This window comes from Littorina saxatilis, linkage group LG9, assembly GCF_037325665.1.
Source record: "Littorina saxatilis isolate snail1 linkage group LG9, US_GU_Lsax_2.0, whole genome shotgun sequence".
In the NCBI taxonomy this organism is placed as follows: Eukaryota; Metazoa; Mollusca; class Gastropoda; order Littorinimorpha; family Littorinidae; genus Littorina; species Littorina saxatilis.
Genome location: NC_090253.1, coordinates 39,061,121 through 39,081,828, shown reverse-complemented (window position 1 = coordinate 39,081,828; position 20,708 = coordinate 39,061,121). Strand labels below are relative to the sequence as shown.

Sequence of the window (20,708 nt, the reverse complement as noted above, 5' to 3'; positions counted from 1 at the left end):
TGTTATATGGGGATTAAAAACAAGCTCTGAAAATTAAATATATAAAAATTATTATCAAAATTAAATTGTCGAAATCAATTTAAAAACACTTTCATCTTATTCCTTGTCGGTTCCTGATTCCAAAAACACATAGATATGATATGTTTGGATTCAAAACACGCTCAGAAAGTTAAAACAAAGAGAGGTACAGAAAAGCGTGCTATCCTTCTTAGCGCAACTACTACCCCGCTCTTCTTGTCAATTTCACTGCCTTTGCCATGAGCGGTGGACTGACGATGCTACGAGTATACGGTCTTGCTGAAAAATGGCATTGCGTTCAGTTTCATTCTGTGAGTTCGACAGCTACTTGACTAAATGTTGTATTTTCGCCTTACGCGACTTGTTATTCTTATCAGATTAAAGAAAGGATTCTTAAAATTGTTTTCATGAATAAAACCCTGGACCGAAGACACCACAATGCAAAAAATTGACCTCTAGGACACTGAACCCTCTCATTTTAAGCCATCAAAAAATGTACGCTTGAGTTAGCAACTGGACAAATGTCTTATTCCTAATGAGCTCTTCTGGGGTGATAACGCGAGACAACTCCTGTGATCTTGCCGCGAGGTGGCGCCAGTTACCAGCTGAAAGAAAGAAGGGGCATAACCTCACCAGAACCGACCATTGTCCGTTTACCGTATAAAATGCACGACTTACACACGAACTGTTACCAAACTGATACGCTATTTGGGACCAATGCAAGTTTTTTTTTTCTTTCTCGTGTGATCTTGCCACGAGGTGGCGCCAGTTACCAGCCGAAAGAAAGAGGGGGCATAACCTCACCAGAACCGCCCGTTACTTACCTGGTCCATGTATTTGGGAATCAGCTCCTCCACCATTGTGGCCACATTGGCTGCCATCTCTGAAGGCTTCAGGATGCAGCAGTTACCTGGAGCACAGTGCAACAGTCCCACACCTCAGATTAAAACAGTGTATAAGAATCACTTCATAATAATATGTGACCCTCCACCACGGAATGAGTCGCATGTCACCTTGCGCGGTTCTGCGCTAGGCTTAATATAAGTCCGGGGGGTGTCTGGTAACAGTGTGAGGGTCACCTTAGTCACAGGCTCATAACTCAAAAAGTGTTCGCTCTTTCCTAAAACGGTTTTCACCACTGGATAGAGCATAAAAAACTCTTTAGGAAAATTAAAAAATATGAAAATCATGCAAAGGTGACATGGGACTCATTCCGTAGTGGAGGGTCACATATCTTCCTTTTTTTTAGTGCAGCCCTGATGAAAAGCTCACAAAAACGACACAATGATGTGCATGAGCAGGAACTGGTGATAAAATGTATTCAAATCAAGGACAATGTCTTTATACCCTTCAATATAAGTGGGGGTTTCTGACTGCTAATCATCACCCCATCCCCACCCATTATCTAAGTAAATTTATTACCATTGTAAGACTCCCTTTTTTTTTAAACTTGATTTTCTCAAATTTTGGGAGGCTTTCCACTGTATTGATAAAAGAAAACAAGTCGCGTAAGGCGAAAATACAATATTTAGTCAAGTAGCTGTCGAACTCACAGAATGAAACTGGGTAGTAGTTGCGCTAAGAAGGATAGCACGCTGTTCTGTACCTCTCTTTGTTTTAACTTTCTGAGCGTGTTTTTAATCCAAACATATCATATCTATATGTTTTTGGAATTAGGAACCGACAAGGAATAAGATGAAAGTGTTTTTAAATTGATTTGGACAATTTAATTTTGATAATAATTTTTATATATTTAATTTTCAGAGCTTGTTTTTAATCCGAATATAACATATTTATATGTTTTTGGAATCAGCAAATGATGGAGAATAAGATAAACGTAAATTTGGATCGTTTTATAAATTTTTATTTTTTTTTACAATTTTCCGATTTTTAATGACCAAAGTCATTAATTAATTTTTAAGCCACCAAGCTGAAATGCAATACCGAACCCCGGGCTTTGTCGAAGATTACTTGACCAAAATTTGAACCAATTTGGTTGAAAAATGAGGGCGTGACAGTGCCGCCTCAACTTTCACGAAAAGCCGGATATGACGTCATCAAAGACATTTATCAAACAAGAAGAGCAAACGCTCGATCGAGTCACTTTCGCAGTTCTGAATATTATATGAGGCATCAGATGGACAGGAAGAAATTGCTATTCACAACACAATGAGTCACGTTCACATAAAATTTGAGCCCGGTCACTTTTATAGTTTCCGAGAAAAGCCCAACGTTAAGTTGTGTGTTGCCGAACAGAAAAGGCTAGTTATCTCCCTTGTTTTTCTGATAACGTTCGTAAAAGGCTACAGATGTAAATACTTTGATGTAAAGAATAATCCTACAAAGTTTCAATCACATCCGATGAACTTTGTCAAAGATATAAAATGTCTAATTTTTCCTTTGACGCTGACCTGTGACCTTGAAAAAGGTCAAAGGTCAACGAAACCATCGTTAAAGTGTAGAGGTCATTGGAGGTCACGACTAAACAAAATATGAGCCCGATCGCTTTGATAGTTTCCGAGAAAAGTCCAACGTTAAGGTGGTGTCTACGGACGGCCGGCCGGACGGCCGGACAGACTAACACTGACCGATTACATAGTCACATTTTCTCAAGTGACTCAAAAAATGAAAAAAACGTCTGGGGATTTCATACCCAGGAACTCTCATGTCAAATTTCATAAAGATCGGTCCAGTAGTTTAGTCTGAATTGCTCTACACACACACACAGACAGACACACACACACACACACGCACGCACATACACCACGACCCTCGTTTCGATTCCCCCTCGATGTTAAAATATTTAGTCAAAACTTGACTAAATATAAAAACCCAGACACACGGCACAACTTACCAGCAGCAATGGCTCCCACCAGCGGCAGGAAAATGAGCTGCACGGGGTAGTTCCAGGCCCCCACTACCAGGGTGACGCCCATGGGTTCGTAACGGACGTAGGCGCTGTTCGTCTTGTTGATCAAGTCTCTGTCCACCTGTTGAGCACAATCTACATTCAGGGAGTTTATCCTTCAAAAAATTCATATTTATATTCAAGGATGATGGACTGAGTGTGTGTGGGGTGAGGGAGTCTGTGTGCAGGGGTTATATTAAACTGCTTGGGTTTATTTCATTCAGCAATTCTGATCAAATAGCCAGAACAGTTTCAGCAGTTTTTGGAAGTCTTAGGCAGTCTCCTGTGTCACCTTTCTCAAACATCGTGCGCATGTATTCTTTTCCACCGACTTGTATTAATTTATAATAAAAAGAGGCTCTTGTACTGAATAGCCTGTGAATCAAAGCAGTAAGTCAAACTTTCTTTTCTTTCTTTATTCGGTGTTTAACGTCGTTTTCAACCACGAAGGTTATATCGCGACGGGGAAAGGGGGGAGATGGGATAGAGCCACTTGTCAATTGTTTCTTGTTCACAAAAGCACTACCGTATTTGACGGACTACAAGCTGCGATTTTTTTTTGAATCGGCTTATAAAAAGATGCGGCTAAAACGTTACCTAAACTTGAATAGCATTCACCTAATGGAAGTCGCCGCGGATTTTCATTTCGCTCGATTAGCGATACTTTATTAGCTCTCTACTCAAGACTCGGCGCTTTTCTCTTTCTTTCGCGAATCTTCGTTTGTCAACAAGTCGTCGTGACAAGATAGCGTACAGAGAAACACCGGATGTATCAGGATCTCGCGCGCGCGAGATTTAATTTTTTTGTGTCTCGCGATAGTTGGAGGAGCGAGAGCCGCCATGTTGTGTTTTCGTCTGCTCGAAATGTGCGCAAAAGTCGTAAATCATCCCAAAAAAGCTTATTCCGGGCGGGACTACATGTGTGTGTTGGTTACAAATTGTGTGTGTGATATTTTTCTTCAAACTTTTTCACTTTTCTTCTTTGTTTCACTTGTTTATTCTCGGAGCCGATTTCGCCAAATACTGTACTTTCGTTTGCCTGGTTGTTTTGATTGATTGACACGATCTGATTATAGTTTTTTCAACGGCGGCTAATATAGTGACGCGGCCTATACGTGGCTCGTCCCAATTGTTTTGTTAAAAGTCGGGGGTGCGGCTTATAATCCGTCAAATACGGTAATCAAAAATTTGCTCCAGGGGCTTGCAACGTAGTACAATATATTACCTTACTGGGAGAATGCAAGTTTCCAGTACAAAGGACTTAACATTTCTTACATACTGCTTGACTAAAATCTTTACAAAAATTGACTATATTCTATACAAGAAACACTTAACAAGGGTAAAAAGAGAAACAGAATCCGTTAGTCACCTCTTACGACATGCTGGGGAGCATCGGGTAAATTCTTCCCCCTAACCCGCGGGGGGTATATAAGTCAAACTGAGCACAACCGTTTGAAGATATGTGCACAAAAAAAAATTTCTGGAAAAAAATAAGGGGCTGACAGTTTGATTTCTGGTGTCTTCTAACTTCAACCCAACTCCAACTCTGATGCAAGACCACAAGCAACTCTAACAACAAAACAAAGAGAAAGAGGACTAACACTACTTTAATGCTCAAGCAAACTGGAATCATAACATCACACACAGAAGATACAGTGGAACCCTTGCTGTAAGATCTCCCTCTTTTCAGAACCCAGTTTTTTTCCAATTTTCTGTTAACAATATCTGTAAATTTAGCTCTGTTTGAAGACTTTTTGCCTTTATTTTTGGAAGCCTTTCAACAGAGGTTCCACTGTAATTTTTCGATAAATATTCAACCTGTGCAGGCTTCATCCAGTTGTGTATGTTGTTGAGAGCCAACACAATGTCGTTTTTCGTCACGTTCATCTCCATTATAGCTGACTCCATCTTGTGCTGAAAACAGACGCAGAAAACAATCTTACCCACAAGGTAAAAACAAACAAGAAGCAAAAAGCAGAGCACAAAACCTGAATCAAAGTTAGAACAATCAACCTTCTTCTTCTTCGTTCATGGGCTGAAACTCCCTCGTTCACTGATGTTTTTGCACAAGTGGATTTGTACGTGTATGACCATTTTTACCCTGCCATTCGGGCAGCATACGCCAATTTCCGGGGAAGCTTGCTGGGTATTTTCTTGTGTTTCTATAACCCACCGAACTCTGACATGGATTACAGGATCTTTTCCAATCAATCCACATACACACACACACACAAATATATGAATACATAAAAATCAAAAAGAATCAAAGAAGAAATTCAAAAAAATGATGTACCGTATTTGACGGATTACAAGACGCACCGTTTCATAAGCCGCACCCCCGACTTTTAACCAAAAAAATTGGGACGAGCCACGTGTAAGCCGCATCACTATATTAGCCGCCGTCAAAAAAAATATAATCAGATCGTGTCAATCAGGTAGGTGGATTTCACTCTATGATTCCTAGGATCATTTGCTAGTTAATCAAAAACCAAAAGAATTCATCAACTTCAAACATTAATCTTAAAAAGCTACTCCTCGAACTGCCCAGTTGAAAGTAAAACTGTGTATTTTCAAAAATATTTGATGCAAAAGTGATACTGTCCCCTTTAAAAACAAATATATATATCACATAAAAATGTTGGTCACTTAGGCAACTTTGATGCCAAGTATCTGAGACAAGGTATGTCAACTCAAAGGATTAAAGACACATATCATCGCTGTAATTCACAAACCTTGTATCTCAATTTTTGAGGTTTTGGAACTAAAACAATAGCAAGCTCCCTTATTTTGTTGCCCCTGTTGTGAGAAAAGCTTGTATCTCAACCAATGAATTGAAGTTGTATTTGAAGCAGTGATTTTTCAGAACAGTTTTTTGGTTTTTTTCTCAAAACAGCAAAACTTGATACAAGGGTTTTGAATTACAGCGACGATATATGGCAAATGCACGTCTTTACTGTGCCCGCATGTGCAATTTCCCTTTAAAGGTAAGTCATTGTTGTTTCAACATTTTCAATTTCATTTTGCATTATTACTTACAAATTCCTGCATGGTACTTGCTTCTATTAGCAAATCTTTAACAACACACACAAACACACACACACACACACACACACACACACACACACACACACACACACACACACACACACATTAAAGCAACAACAAACAAGAGGCGAAGCCTTCAAGGCTCACATAAGAAATAGACAAACAGTAACACAAACTCAATCACTCCGTCACACATACACACACACACAGAAACCATAGGTGACACGGTGCAAGAGTGCGAGACACTAGATCTAGATCTGTCTGTCTGTAGCCTACTTACGGGGACACGACTGCCAGATGGCCAGATCGACACTGCGCTTTCGACAGCGCTTCCTCGCGCAGACACTGGAAACACACTGTGCAGATTAACCTGCAGGAAATCTCCTTTGGTATCTTCTTTATCTATTTTTCATAACGGTCATACACGTAAAAGCCGTGGGAGTTTCAGCCCATGAACGAAACAAACAAACAAATCTATTTTTCTGGAGCTACGAAACCGAACAATGTGAAATCGTCTTCTCCGAATCGGCGAACTGCAGCTCGGTGATAACTGTATCTATACCACAATCCTTCACGCGATCTGACCTAACCTTGACCCCTGACCTGGTCTACATACCACACACGACACAAACCAGTCACCTGTTTTTACCCCCCCAAAACCCCCCACCACCCGTTTTCTTTGGATACACACTTTAACTACATACGTGCCGACGAAATGTTGATCATTGCTTCAATATTTTAAAGCTGTTGCTTGGATAATAACCAGGTAAAATTAGTATTTCGGTGTTTAGTCAAATGTTAAAGTTTCTATCACACACATACACACACACATACAGACAAAGTTTAGCATCGCATAGGCTACACTTACGTGAGCCAAAAATAACTCCACTCAACACCACTTCTTCCTAATAATAATAATAAACACTCATGAATCGCCCCTTCTCGTCAGAGGTCACGGCGATGTACAACAGCAACAAGAAGGGCAAAGCCCATACGACTCACATGCTTGACCTTGACCTTTACATGACCTTGACCTTCAGGGTCAAGGTCAAATAACTAAACCTAGCAATGACATCATACACTAAGAACTGCTTTACACATTTTTCCTACCAAAATACATGTGACCTTGACCCAAGGTCAAGGTCATCCAAGGTCATGCAACACAAAGCTGTTAATTCAAGACATAGGAAGTACAATGGTGCTTATTGGCTCTTTCTACCATGAGATATGGTCACTTTTAGTGGTTCACTACCTTATTTTGGTCACATTTCATAAGGGTCAAAGTGACCTTGACCTTGATCATATGTGACCAAATGTGTCTCATGATGAAAGCATAACATGTGCCCCACATAATTTTTAAGTTTGAAACAGTTATCTTCCATAGTTCAGGGTCAAGGTCACTTCAAAATATGTATACAATCCAACTTTAAAGGACCCTTGCGACCTTGACCTTGAAGCAAGGTCAACCAAACTGGTGTCCAAAGATAGGGCTTACATTGCCCTGTATAGCATACATAGCTAAGGTTGCCATTCTCGATAACTTCAGAAAAAAATGCGAAAATGTGAAAAATGGTCGTTTTTAAGACAACAATTACGGCCCCTGTGACCTTGAACTTGAAATGAGGTCAAGTTGCCGCACATGTTTTTTGAGATCTTGTAACCATACACCATCAGGCCACATCAGGTGTTGATAGACTTAATAGTGTCCAAGAAATATCCAACGTTAAAGTTTTCCGGACGGACGGACGGACGGACGACTCGGGTGAGTACATAGACTCACTTTTGCTTCGCATGTGAGTCAAAAAACATCAGAGCACACACACACGATTGAAATCCAATTAATACAGATAAATAAAACTTCTATCCTCTCATAACCATATTGGTCTACAACCATTGATATACAAACATTCACCAAGTTATACCACATACGTATATGTACATTAATATACACACACACACACACAAAAATGAGTGTACCAACCTTGCGCAAGTCTTTGTAGAGAGCATCACACAGGTTGTCTGTGTTGTCGTCCAGGAGTTTCAGCAAAGCTGTCAGCTGTGCCACACGCCACTCCACGCCCTTCGTACGGCCCGAGCGGAACACTACTCGCATGTCGCTGATCATCTAAATTTTTAAAAAAAGTACATGGAAATATAAAATTAAGTCTAAACAACAAAGTGACTGTGGGTGAGATGAATAATGTTTAAAAAAACAAAAGAATTCTGTACTCACCAATACAAGGATAGCACATACAATACTAAATCAAATTTTTGCTTACGGAACCTTCTTCAGGACTAAAAAAACAAACAAACAAACACAAAGGAAAACAAAAAGCAAGGGCAGCACGGATAATAGTAAATATAGATGATGAAATGGAAAGCTGTTAAAGGGCAGCTGTCGGGTTGTGGCTCTCAAAATCTGTTCCTTAGAATGAGTTATCATGTAACTGAAACTATACTTAAAAGTTACTTGGTGATTTTGACAGCTTGATAACACAAGTCCGAAAACTTTAGACATGCTACAATGTCTTTAATCGAAGAAAGTTTGCATTCTTGGCCGAGTCAATGCAGCCGGCTCGAAAATTACTTCCCTTGGACGCGTGACGTCAGCCGCGGAATCGGCCGGGTTGAACGGTGCTCTCTTTATGCCGTGTAATGGGCGCAATCGGGTTGTCTAGTCAAGCCCTCAAGCATACTTCACGGGTAGGTGAAGAGAAACTTAGGATGGAGTGACTTCTCCCAGGCCAAAATTTCGCAGTAAAAAACGGAGTTCATAACATGTCTTCCGTCCCCCTCCTGCTTTTGTTCCACTTGAACCCTGTTTTTGTTCAACTTATTGGCAGATATTGTCACGCGTCGAGGAACACAAACACACACACACACAAACACACTCACACACAGACACACACACACATGTGTTATCACACATATACACAGACACACACACACATACGTGTTATCACACACACACACACACACACACACACACACACACACACACACACACACACACACACACACACACACACACACACACACACACACACACACACACACACACACACACACACACACACACACACACACACACACACACACACACACACACACACACACACACACACACACACACACACACACACACACACACACACACACACACACACACACACACACACACACACACACACACACACACACACACACACACACACACACACACACACACACACACACACACACACACACACACACACACACACACACACACACACACACACACACACACACACACACACACACACACACACACACACACACACACACACACACACACACACACACACACACACACACACACACACACACACGATAACCATCACAAACACAGTTTGACAAATTCATCTTTGATTTTTTGCGGCCGAACCCCCCTCCCCCATTTTCCACACTAGATCCACTGTTTCATCTTTGTCTCCGTCTCTCTTCCCTTTATCTTATCTCGTCTATCTACTTGAGTGAGTAACTGAAGATGTATTATCATCATCTCTTTCCTAGATTTTCCCACCGACAGAGTTGGCTTTTGTCTTGAATTCAGTACCTCACACATACACGGTAATTGGTGTGACACCTCAAGCGGACATTCTTCATAAGTGTACAGTGTCTGCTGACAAGGGACACGAGGGTCTGTGGTTGAGCAACTTTATGGTTTAACCGGGTGGACTGGAGGAGTAGCAACAGCATGTGAACCACTTTAGAAATGACTTGTAAAGGTTGCAGTCGGTCAGATCAAAGAAGAGAAAATGGGAACGTGGGTCTTGAGAAGATACCACCATCCTAATACTTTACTTTGTGCAAGAATCAATCACGCGTACAGCATTACAGATGTCCAGCTGTAGTCTACATTGTACTGTAAACTTCACAGCGGCCTTATCGGCTTCCTCGAGTGACGTCACAGCAAGGCTAACGCTGCGGCGTCTTTCTTGTGCTGACAGAGTTGTCGGTCGCGGATTTTGAGTCGTTTCGGCCTGCCAACTGCTTCGTTTTTTTGCGGATTGTGAGAACTAGCAGAAAGTTTCACGCATTTTAATGGTTTCAAACTAATGATGAAAGTGTCTTCTTCTGGACCAAATCAACAGTCTTTAGTTGAATCAACTCGGAAAACTCTTAAACGCGTTTTTGCACGCGACTCCGCGCATTTTTGAGACCAGGCAACCCGACAGCTGCCCTTTAAGTGTGGTATGACTGAATAGTGGTTTGCTTAGGCCAAAAAGAAAAATATGTCTGTTTCCGGTAACATCGCCAAAAAAAATAGGGTCGGTCGGTCAGTTTTGTTATTTTTATTTTTATTTTTATTTAAAAAAACAAAAAACTTTTTCTTACGTTTTGTTAACGTCTTTTTATGTTTTTGTTTGTTTTTTTAAACGCTTCCTTAGTTTACTTACAAGTATTTAGCACATGTTTTTGACCTAGATATATTGAAACTAAATAAAGTATACTTGACTTCATTTTTTTTGTGTGTTTTTTTTGCGAAAAGCGAAAAAAACCTTTAGGGTCGGCGCTTAAAAATAGGGTCGGTCGGGTTACCGGAAACAGACATATTTTTCTTTTTGGCCTTACGGAAGCTTCTTTAGGACTAACAAACAAACACAAAGAGAAACAACAAGAAGAGCAAACGCTCGATCGAGTCACTTTCGCAGTTCTGAATATTATATGAGGCATCAGATGGACAGGAAGAAATTGCTATTCACAACACAATGAGTCACGTTCACATAAAATTTGAGCCCGGTCACTTTTATAGTTTCCGAGAAAAGCCCAACGTTAAGTTGTGTGTTGCCGAACAGAAAAGGCTAGTTATCTCCCTTGTTTTTCTGATAACGTTCGTAAAAGGCTACAGATGTAAATACTTTGATGTAAAGAATAATCCTACAAAGTTTCAATCACATCCGATGAACTTTGTCAAAGATATAAAATGTCTAATTTTTCCTTTGACGCTGACCTGTGACCTTGAAAAAGGTCAAAGGTCAACGAAACCATCGTTAAAGTGTAGAGGTCATTGGAGGTCACGACTAAACAAAATATGAGCCCGATCGCTTTGATAGTTTCCGAGAAAAGTCCAACGTTAAGGTGGTGTCTACGGACGGCCGGCCGGACGGCCGGCCGGACAGACTAACACTGACCGATTACATAGAGTCACTTTTTCTCAAGTGACTCAAAAAGCAAAAGCTGCACAGATAAAATTAAATATATATACACGATGAAATGAAAAGCTGTCACATGTGGTACGACAGAATAATGGTTCTTGTGATGTAAGGCCCCTCCTATGACAGGACACCTCCAAAGAAAGGACACATTTTTTCCCCTTGTCAAAAAGTTGAACTTGTCTAAAATGACCACCCAAAGGAGTAGATTGGTTGTAGACAGGTGGTTGTTATAGACGGGTGAATTATTTAGTACACACACAAAAACTTATGTGGGGTTGTTGTCATCCTGAACTCAGGTAAAATGAGTTACTTCCCTTCGGGTCTCATTTATCCCTGACAGGATGTCTTTGTTTTCCTTCTTTGGAGAGGAAATCAAATTTTTTGTAATTTTTTTTTTTAAACATATTTAGAGCTTTTCGTAATCTATATCTATATCCATATATATATATATATACGACTTGTGTCTGTCTGTGTATGTGTGTGTGTGTGTTCGCGATGCACGGCCAAGGTTCTCGATGGATCTGCTTCAAATTTGGTGGGCATATTCAGGTAGACCCCGGACACAACCTGGTCGATGAGAATTTTCAACACGTGCTCTCAGCGCGCAGCGCTGAACCGATTTTGGTTTTTCTGTTCATCTTCCCAGATCCATTCCCAGTAACTCTTCCTTATCTTCTCCAGTGTTTTGCGTTTATCTCCCTTCCTTCGTGTGGCGTCAATCCATATTCCCGTTACTACGTTACTATTTTTAGAATGTCACTGCACTGTCCAGAACGCTTTCCTTGCACCCGTAAGTTGTCCTCACTGTAAAAGTGCAAAGGTCGAATCAATTTATAGCCACGCGAAAAATACACTGTCATCTATCTCTATATATTTATAGATATAGATATATATACGGCTTCTGTGTGTGTGTGTGTGTGTGTGTGGGCAACACCTGTGGATTGTAGAGTTCTGTTTGTGATGTGGTCTGGCGGATTTGGTGTGTCTGTATGTTCGGGCCTTCCTTTGAGAAGCCATAACAGTTATTATAGGGCTTAGAAATAAGCTCTAAAATTCTCAATCCCGTTTGAGAGGACTTCGCCTTCAAAGGTGATTGTGGTGAACCGCCACGCTGTCTGTCTCTGTCTCGCGATTCACCCCGGCGAAGCCGGGTATTCCTCTAGTGCATATATATATACATATACATGTTATCTATCTATATATACTGTTCAAAAAAAGAAACGCATAGCTTGTAATATTTGGTTAATTTAGTTATATGGCTACAAGGATATCCACCAAACTGCAGAAAATGTTTATCTGGTCGTCGACCTTTCGTCCATTGCCACAAGTGAGCTCTGCACGTGACGCATGCGTTATCAGTGGCTACAATGTCAAAATTGCTCATTTGGCATGACCACTCGTCATGCTTCAGTGTAATCTCGTGAAACTCGGGGAATATTGAGCTCTCACCATGTCTTCCAAAACCCATAAAAGTGGATTGTTCGCCACAAAGAAATCAGACGACAATTCAGCGACGAAAGATGGCCCGATTGAGCAGAGAAGACCGCCAAATTGCATTGGGTCGTTTACAAGCAGGCCAAAGTCAAAGTGCAATCGCCAGGCACTTCCACGTGTCCCAGAGCACCATCAGTAGACTGTGGGTCAGGTTTCAAGCCACTGGCTCCGTTGCTGACTTGCCACGAGCGGGAAGACCAAGGGCGACAACTGCTGCTCACGACCGCTTCATACGGCTCCGCCACCTCCGGAATCGTTTCCTGTCGGCCTCATCTTCTGTCCAGGCTCTCCCCGGGCCACACCGATTATCGGACCAGACCGTGCGGAACCGTCTGCATGAAGCTGGTTTGAGAGCTCGCAGACCTCACAGAGGAGCTGTCCTCATCCGCCGCCATCGCCAGAACCGAGTGCAGTGGGGCAACCAGCACCTTCGCTGGACCGTCCGGAATCACTGGAGACACGTGTGGTTCAGCGACGAGTCCTACTTCCTGCTCCAGCGACATGATGGTCGGAGGAGGGTCTACCGGAGAGTAAACGAACGTTACGCGCCCAACTGTGTGGATGAGGCACCCGTTCATGGTGGTGGAGGCGTCATGGTGTGGGGGGCGATCAATACCGCTGGAAGGAGCACCCTGGTGCACGTCCAAGGGCGCATAACTGCCCAGCGATACGTGGAGGAAATTCTGCGCCCACACGCCCTTCCTCTTCTGGCTGACCAGGATGCCATATTCCAGCAGGACAACGCTCGCCCGCACACAGCACGACTCACCACCCAGTTCCTCACCGACCACCATGTCCAGGTGCTTCCCTGGCCATCCATGTCGCCAGACATGAACCCGATAGAACACCTCTGGGATGAATTGGACAGACGTGTGCGCAGGCGAGAAGAAGCGCCGGCAAATCACCGCGATCTATTGCAGGCACTTCAGGAGGAGTGGGACACCATCCCACAGCAAGATATCCGGCATCTGATCCAGTCCATGCCCAGAAGGTGCCGGGCAGTTGTTGCTGCTCAAGGCAGTCACACCCCCTACTGACTTGACAGCCTCGGCACCCAATCGTATTGATTGACTGATTGATTTGAAGATGCAAATGAACTGTGTGTGCATTCAACTGTGTCCATACCAAATTTCAAACAAATAATCTAAATATTGGATTTTCTGTTAATTTTTTCGAAAAATAAAACAAATTTGGCAAGTAGCAACTATGCGTTTCTTTTTTTGAACAGTATATATGTGAATATAACACACTAGAGGAATATAACACACTACGTATATATATGAATATAACACACTAGGTATATATATATATGAATATAACACACTAGGTACAGCTTCGCCGGGAAGAAGTCAAGCCAAATACTCGGCTGCGCCGGGGACCCAGCCGGCGCACCGCACGAAGGAAGGGAGATAAACGCGCCAAACACTGGAGAAGATAAGGAAGAGTAATACCCGGCTTCGCCGGGACAGTGACCTTCTAAAAATAGTATAACGAGAATATGGATTGAGCGTTGTCGACAGTGACCTTCTAAAAATAGAAACGGGAATATGGATTGACGCCACATGAAGGAAGGGAGATAAACGCAAAACACTGAAGAAGATAAGGAAGAGTTACTGGGAATGGATCTGGGAAGATGAACAGAAAAAACAAAATCGGTTCAGCACTGCACGCTGAGAGCACGTGTTGAAAATTCTCATCGACCAGGTTGTGCCCGGGGTGTACCTGAAGATGCCCACCAAATTTGAAGCAGATCCATCGAGAACTCTGGCCGCGCATCGCGAACACACACACACACAGACAGACACAAGTCGTATATATATATAGATAGATAGATAGAAGCAGATTCGCGATCGTCGATAATGATTTTTCATGGTGGTGTGTAATTTTTAAATGACAAAAGAATTGTTATGTAAGACAGTCCGGGAACAGACTAATTCCAATTCAGTAGGGGGGCGATAGGGGAACGGCCCCCAGATATGGGTGCCAGCTGCGAATATAGAATACTAGATGATTACCCGCTTCGCCGGGTACCGGCTTCGCCGGGAAGAAGTAGAGCCGAATACCAGGCTGCGCCTGGGACCCGGGCTTCGCCGGCACACGAAGGAAAGGAGATAAACGCGCAAAACACTGGAGACCTTCTAAAAATAGTAACGTGCAGTGACCTTCTAAAAATAGTAACGTAGTAACGGGAATATGAATTGACGCCACACGGAGGAAGGGAGATAATCGCGGCTGAAAACACTGGAGAAGATAAGGAAGAGTTACTGGTAGTGGATCCCGACAACAACAACAACAACAAAAAATCGGTTCAGCGCGCACAGCGCTGCGCGCTGAGAGCACGTGTTGAAATATCTCATCGATGAGGTTGTGTCCGGGGTGTAGCTGAATACGGTGTCCAAATTTGAAAAAGATCCACCGAGAACTTTGGCCGTGCATCGCGAACAGACAGACAGACAGACAGACACTAGTCGTATATATATATATAGAAGCAGTCCCGGACCAACTAGCGGTGTCTCTACCAGGACAGGGTAGGTTGGCAGATGGCACTGACTACCCTATAAATGCCCTACGTGTCTGATGAAGGTTACACCATGCGAGTAAGAGCCGCATTAACAGCTCTAGCCCCGGGGTGGGACCCCCCGGTAAGAAATCCCCCATGTGTTCCCAGGGTTAGGTTTTTGAGCAAGGAACTAAGGGCGGGATAACCCTGAAAGAAACCTAAGGGCTGAAGTCGGAGGATCTGGGCTAACAGGCGCACCTTAACCAACCACAGATCCACGCTAATCGCAAAAATGAAATGTCGACAGTCCGAAATACACGCGATGATGCTCACCCTGTGTTACTCTCCCTGCAGTCCTGACTGACGATCTAACAGCGAACGACTAGAAGAAAAGATGTGAGACAGTTTCAAGCGAGCTATCTTTCGCGGATGTATTTACTGTGCAAACAACTCTAAATATGGCAAAAGTGTCACGTGATAATCAACTTTGACACGTGATCAACCAAAATGGCTACGGAGCGGACGAAACTTTTTGCAGTCACAACAGAGTGATCGAGGTCCATCATTGATTAAAATCATAGCAGTCTTAACCCCTTGACTGCCTGCTACGTGTGTCACTCATAGGTACACTTGATATCCCGGACGCATATCAACGAGTCACATTCGTACTTAGCGCGTCGTTGGTTTATGAGAAGCACACACACGATTAAAGGGAGGCAAGTGCTCCCAGTGTTGGAAGAAACACTGGGGAGGAGTTGCACACCTTTAACAATCTGGTTTCAGTTTATTTTTTCGCGAACTGAACGTGATTTCTCGAGATTACCAAAACAAAGTTATCAATGCGACCAAAGATGGCGGACCTCGGTGGATGTTCGAATTCTGGTGGAAGAAAACGGCCCTTCCAGCGCTAATATCAGCTCTAGAAGTTTTGAATGAGATTATGAACGATGATGACAGTGTTGATGGGGATCTATATGATGATGGAGAGTCTTCAGGTTCGAGTGACGAAGATGAAAGAAGTGGTCACCATATCCTCTTGTTGTGAGAAACGTCGTAGGTGCATCAGGTGATGGGGATTTTATACCAGGCTTGTGTCTGTCCGAGTGCTTCAGGGCCTACCACACAAAGTTTGTGTTCTGGCAGTGACTTGGTGAGTAAACAGCTAATGTTAACCTCCCATCTTTTTGTCTTGGACATAATGTGACATATGAAAACGCTGATTTTCATACACAATGCACACGCTTTCAAGCACAATGCACACGTTTCAAGCAGAATCACACTTTTAGTAATGTGTTAATTTTATTTGATTTTATTTTCTAAAAGTTACATATCTGATGAACATTTGTGTCAAATTTGACATCTCTAATTCAAAAAATAAAAAAGTTATAGCACTTTTAGTAACAGTATGTCAGTATACTGTGTTATGACTTTCGTCCCTGGCAAATAGAATGCAGCAAATGAAAAAAATCGCGGCAGTCAAGGGGTTAATAGTATCAACAATGGCCAGAGTATCATTTTTAAGTATTAGAGAGCAAAGAAGTACACATCTTTAAAGAAGCTTATAGCTTTTGACTGAATATAGCATATGTGCAACTGAAATAGTCACAGTGATGCATGCATCATGTGCTTCTATCTCATGTCTATGGTACAGTACTGCTAGTGTGTGCCATTCAGTACCTTCAAGACAACTTGTGTTTGCATGTTTCCCAGTGCAAATCTTTTTTCCACAAGCACTAAAGGATTTCCTACTACAGTGCATCTGTAATTATCACTATCAGAACTATGCAGATGCACTAATACGTACACTTCAGTTCAAGACTGAGAGCTGTCATTCAATGATCGAGAAGTTATGCACCAATACTGATATCAGGGGTGAGTTTTGGCGCTCGCCCGCTCGCCCCCGGCGACTTCAAATCGCGTCGGGCGGGTTCGAAATTCCTCTAAAATCGCCCGCCTGGCGAGTTCAAATTTCGCTGAAGCACAAAGTTGTTAGGCAACGTAGTCAATCGGAACGGCCGGCGAACAAATATCTCTGCGGGCGATCTCAAAATCTGTCACTTCTCTACTGCCCACTCATCCCCCCCCCTTCCTCCACTTTCAGAAGGACTCAGGACTACCACCAATCAAGGCCAGACACATTGGCTAGACAGCTACCCCCTCCGCCTCATTTGACCGTGTCATCACCCCTCCAGTGCCACGAGCCGCTGGCGATTGCATCAGCAGTCAAAATAGTTAAACCCCCCTTCGTCCCACCTCTTTGCGCTATTCACTTCACCCCCTCTCTTATATCTTATCCTGCGCTCACCAATCCTTCAGAGACTTTCACATGTTGTAAAACCGTTTCCTCTCAGATAAAAACTCGGTCATTGACCCCGAGTAAGAAGGTCAGTGTCTCGACAGGCAGCTGTGTTCAGGTTGCAAGTACCGGTCATTGACCCAGGTCTCAAGGCCAACCAGCTTTTACAATGCATCTGCCTTTGATCTGACCGCCCATCCAGAGCAAACATATTCCCCCTAGCCCTCTGTATTTTTCCTTTGATGTGCCTGCTATGTACCACTGATCCAGTTTCTGGGAAATGTATAATTATGTCATTGACTGCAGGGATACTCATTGAGACCATTTTCCAAAATATGTTAACACCAGCTTTGCTGACCAACTTAGTACAAGTAGTGACAGTACTACTGCTGTCAATTATTTCCCTTCAACTAAGGAAGTAAAAAAACCAACCCGATCCACTATATGTGATAAAGAAGAAAAGACAGACCTTCAACAATAGGACAAGGGATGCAACTCTGCTGAATCAAAAGCATAAAGATCACTGAACAATTCTAGGATCAGGAAATCTGAACATCTGTTTGTTTTCATTAGGAAATAGAAATGAAATATAATGCTTTTGATTATTTATGACTTAAGCTGTGGTAAATTTGGCTGGTATGCAACTTTTATACTTCTGCTTGATCTAACAGTAATATTAATAACACAGACATAAAGAAAAAGAAACAAAACAAGAAAGCAACTTAGAATTTTTTTTTTGTAGTCAGCTTTTTATACTTGGTTTTACACAACAAAAAACATAATTTAAATTTTAAAAAATGCTGATTTACTCTTTTGTAGTGTGTGTTTATGTGGTAAGTAGAGTTCCATAGTAAATTACTTTGTAAATTGTGTGGTAGGGGGTACATAAAGGGGGTAACTTTTAGTGAGGTTTAGTGTGTGATTGTGTGACAGGGTGTGAATGTGGTTTTGATTTCTTGTTTCTTTGTGGCGGCTTTTATTTTAAATTCTTTATAAAAACAAGGTTAATTATCATTATATTAAAACATAGCACTTTAGTCATCAATTTTTGTGTGTGTTTGTGGTAGTTATTAGTAGTGCAAATCCACATGTATGCATTATATGTGGTTAGCACGCGACGAGCCGCTGGGGCGGTTGTAAGAAATCCCGGCAGGTTGGGGGCCGGTTGGGATTTTGGGGGGCCGGTTCAATTTTTGACTTACCGGCCCCCCTGGCCGGTAGCAAAAAAAGTTAAGGTACACCCCTGTGATATTACTATTAGTGATAATGCACATTCATTTTTTAAACACACACACACACACACCCCACTCTGGTCATTTTGAGACCTACAACCTACAAAATTCTGACAATTTATCAAATACAATCTCGGTCACAAGAGATGCTATTAAAATCGAGGTATATATGTATAGGGAGGGGGTAGTGTTTGTGTGGGTAAGTGGGTGGGTGGGCTTACAGCAGCAGCTAACACTAACAATGCTCTCAGCACAAAGACAGGTGATTAAGCCACGTAATGGCTCATCAGCTGTTTACCGTACGTCGCTCTGCTTAAGCCTTATCAACGCATTTTGCAAACAAATTACATGCCAAAACGTGCAGTGAACGACAGCACACAACAGAGAAACGTAATCAACTTAAAATGGCTCATGCATATTTCGTGGGCATTAGGGCGAACCCTGTACAAATGGACTGCAGTAAGTTGAGTAACAAGACTTGTTACGTCGTCAGCTTATTTTCAAGTTACCAAGACTGAGTCACGAGTCGACGTGAAAGAACAATAAACTGCCTAATGAACTCGCCTTACTTAGCACAAAAAAAATGCAAAGGGGCATTTCCTGTATACAACTTCTTACATGAGCACAGTACCTTTCCGAAGTTTCCCATTGTGGACGAAAATATTTGCAAAACAGCTTGGCATGCGAACTTCTGCGAACAAACCAGCGAAACAGGGAGGTCAAAGGGCAGAAGATAGACAACTCTAACTATAGTCTCGGATAACTCAATCATTCCATTAGCTAGCCGAGACTTTGGGGGAACACAGGCACACGGAGCAGATTGCGGTGGGGTTGCATCAGTCACAGACTTCGGAAAATGAGCCATTTATATTCATGATGAATAGTTTTGAAATTATCTTGTCATCCGTGAACTAACATATTTTGATTCATCGCTTTGCTTATTTCTAATTTGATAAGTTTGAAATTAATAGCAAATTTGTTTTTTTATCATACCATATTATTCTACATACACTCTTCAAAAAAAGTTAAGGATCACTTTTTTACAAGCACGCCACACAAAACAGACAAGACCGAATTCTTTCATTTAAAAAAAATTATATAATTGAACAACCAAGGAGTAATAACAAACAAAGCAAAGCTAAGATCGAACGCGGCAGCGACAATTTAGCTAGAGTGTGTCAAACGTGACAACCCTCAAAAATGGAATTCACAACAATGTGAATCAGTGTCAATAACGCGTGTGCCCTCCGTTGTGTGCTAGGCATTCAACACATCGTTGGCGCACGGAGTGGATCAGGTTGCATATGAATGCTCTGGGAATTCCATTCCACTCCTGCTGGAGCCATTGCAGCAGTTGACCCAGATTGGCAGGAGGAGGGTGATGTTGCAGTACCTGACGACAAAGCTCGTCCCACATGTGCTCTATGGGGTTCAGGTCCGGGCTGTTGGCTGGCCACAGCATCCTGTTGACCCTGGCCTGCTGGATGAAGGTGTTTACAGCTGCAGAGCGATGGGGAGGTGCGTTGTCATCCTGAAGAATCGCACGAGGGCCGATCGCTTGGAGGGCTGGAACGACCAGGGGTTGCAGGATCTCATTCTGGTAGCGGACACCCGTCAAGTTGCCCACTACATGGTACAGAGGTGTCTTTAGACGTGTGCTGATCCCTCCCCAGACCATCACAGAGCCTCCGCCAAAACGCTGTCGTTCCAGAACAGCGCCTTCTGCGAAGCGCTCTTCGCGACGCCTCCACACTCGGATGCGACTATCAGCAGGTTCCAAGCAAAAGCGGGACTCATCTGTAAACAACACCTGAGCCCACTGCTGACGTTGCCACCTCACATGTTGAGTGCACCAGGCTCGGCGAGCTGCTCGGTGATTAGCAGTCAGGGTTGTTCCTCGGACTGGACGCCTTGCACGCAAGCCAAAGTACGATAAGCGGTTTCGGATTGTCTGACCACTAACAACAGTGTTGGTGGTAGCTTGTAGGCGTTGCCTAATGTTGTTTGCCGTAGC

General features: G+C 42.7%; 1 protein-coding gene across 4 annotated transcripts in view; it reads right to left on the bottom strand.

Annotated features, from left to right (window-relative positions):
- The window catches only part of LOC138976026 (aldehyde dehydrogenase family 3 member B1-like), a 52,213-nt gene extending 32,777 nt beyond the window's left edge, over nt 1–19,436 (bottom strand). For all 4 annotated transcript variants that reach the window (XM_070348816.1, XM_070348817.1, XM_070348820.1 and 1 more), the window contains exons 1-5: nt 19,326–19,436; nt 7,953–8,096; nt 4,745–4,840; nt 2,873–3,008; nt 843–928 (exon numbers count right to left, since the gene is read on the bottom strand). In XM_070348816.1, the coding sequence (XP_070204917.1) occupies nt 843–928; nt 2,873–3,008; nt 4,745–4,840; nt 7,953–8,096; nt 19,326–19,343 (480 nt within the window). In that variant the 5' untranslated portion in view covers nt 19,344–19,436. The remainder of the gene's footprint in view (nt 1–842; nt 929–2,872; nt 3,009–4,744; nt 4,841–7,952; nt 8,097–19,325) is intronic.
- Between the last annotated feature and the right edge of the window lie 1,272 nt (nt 19,437–20,708).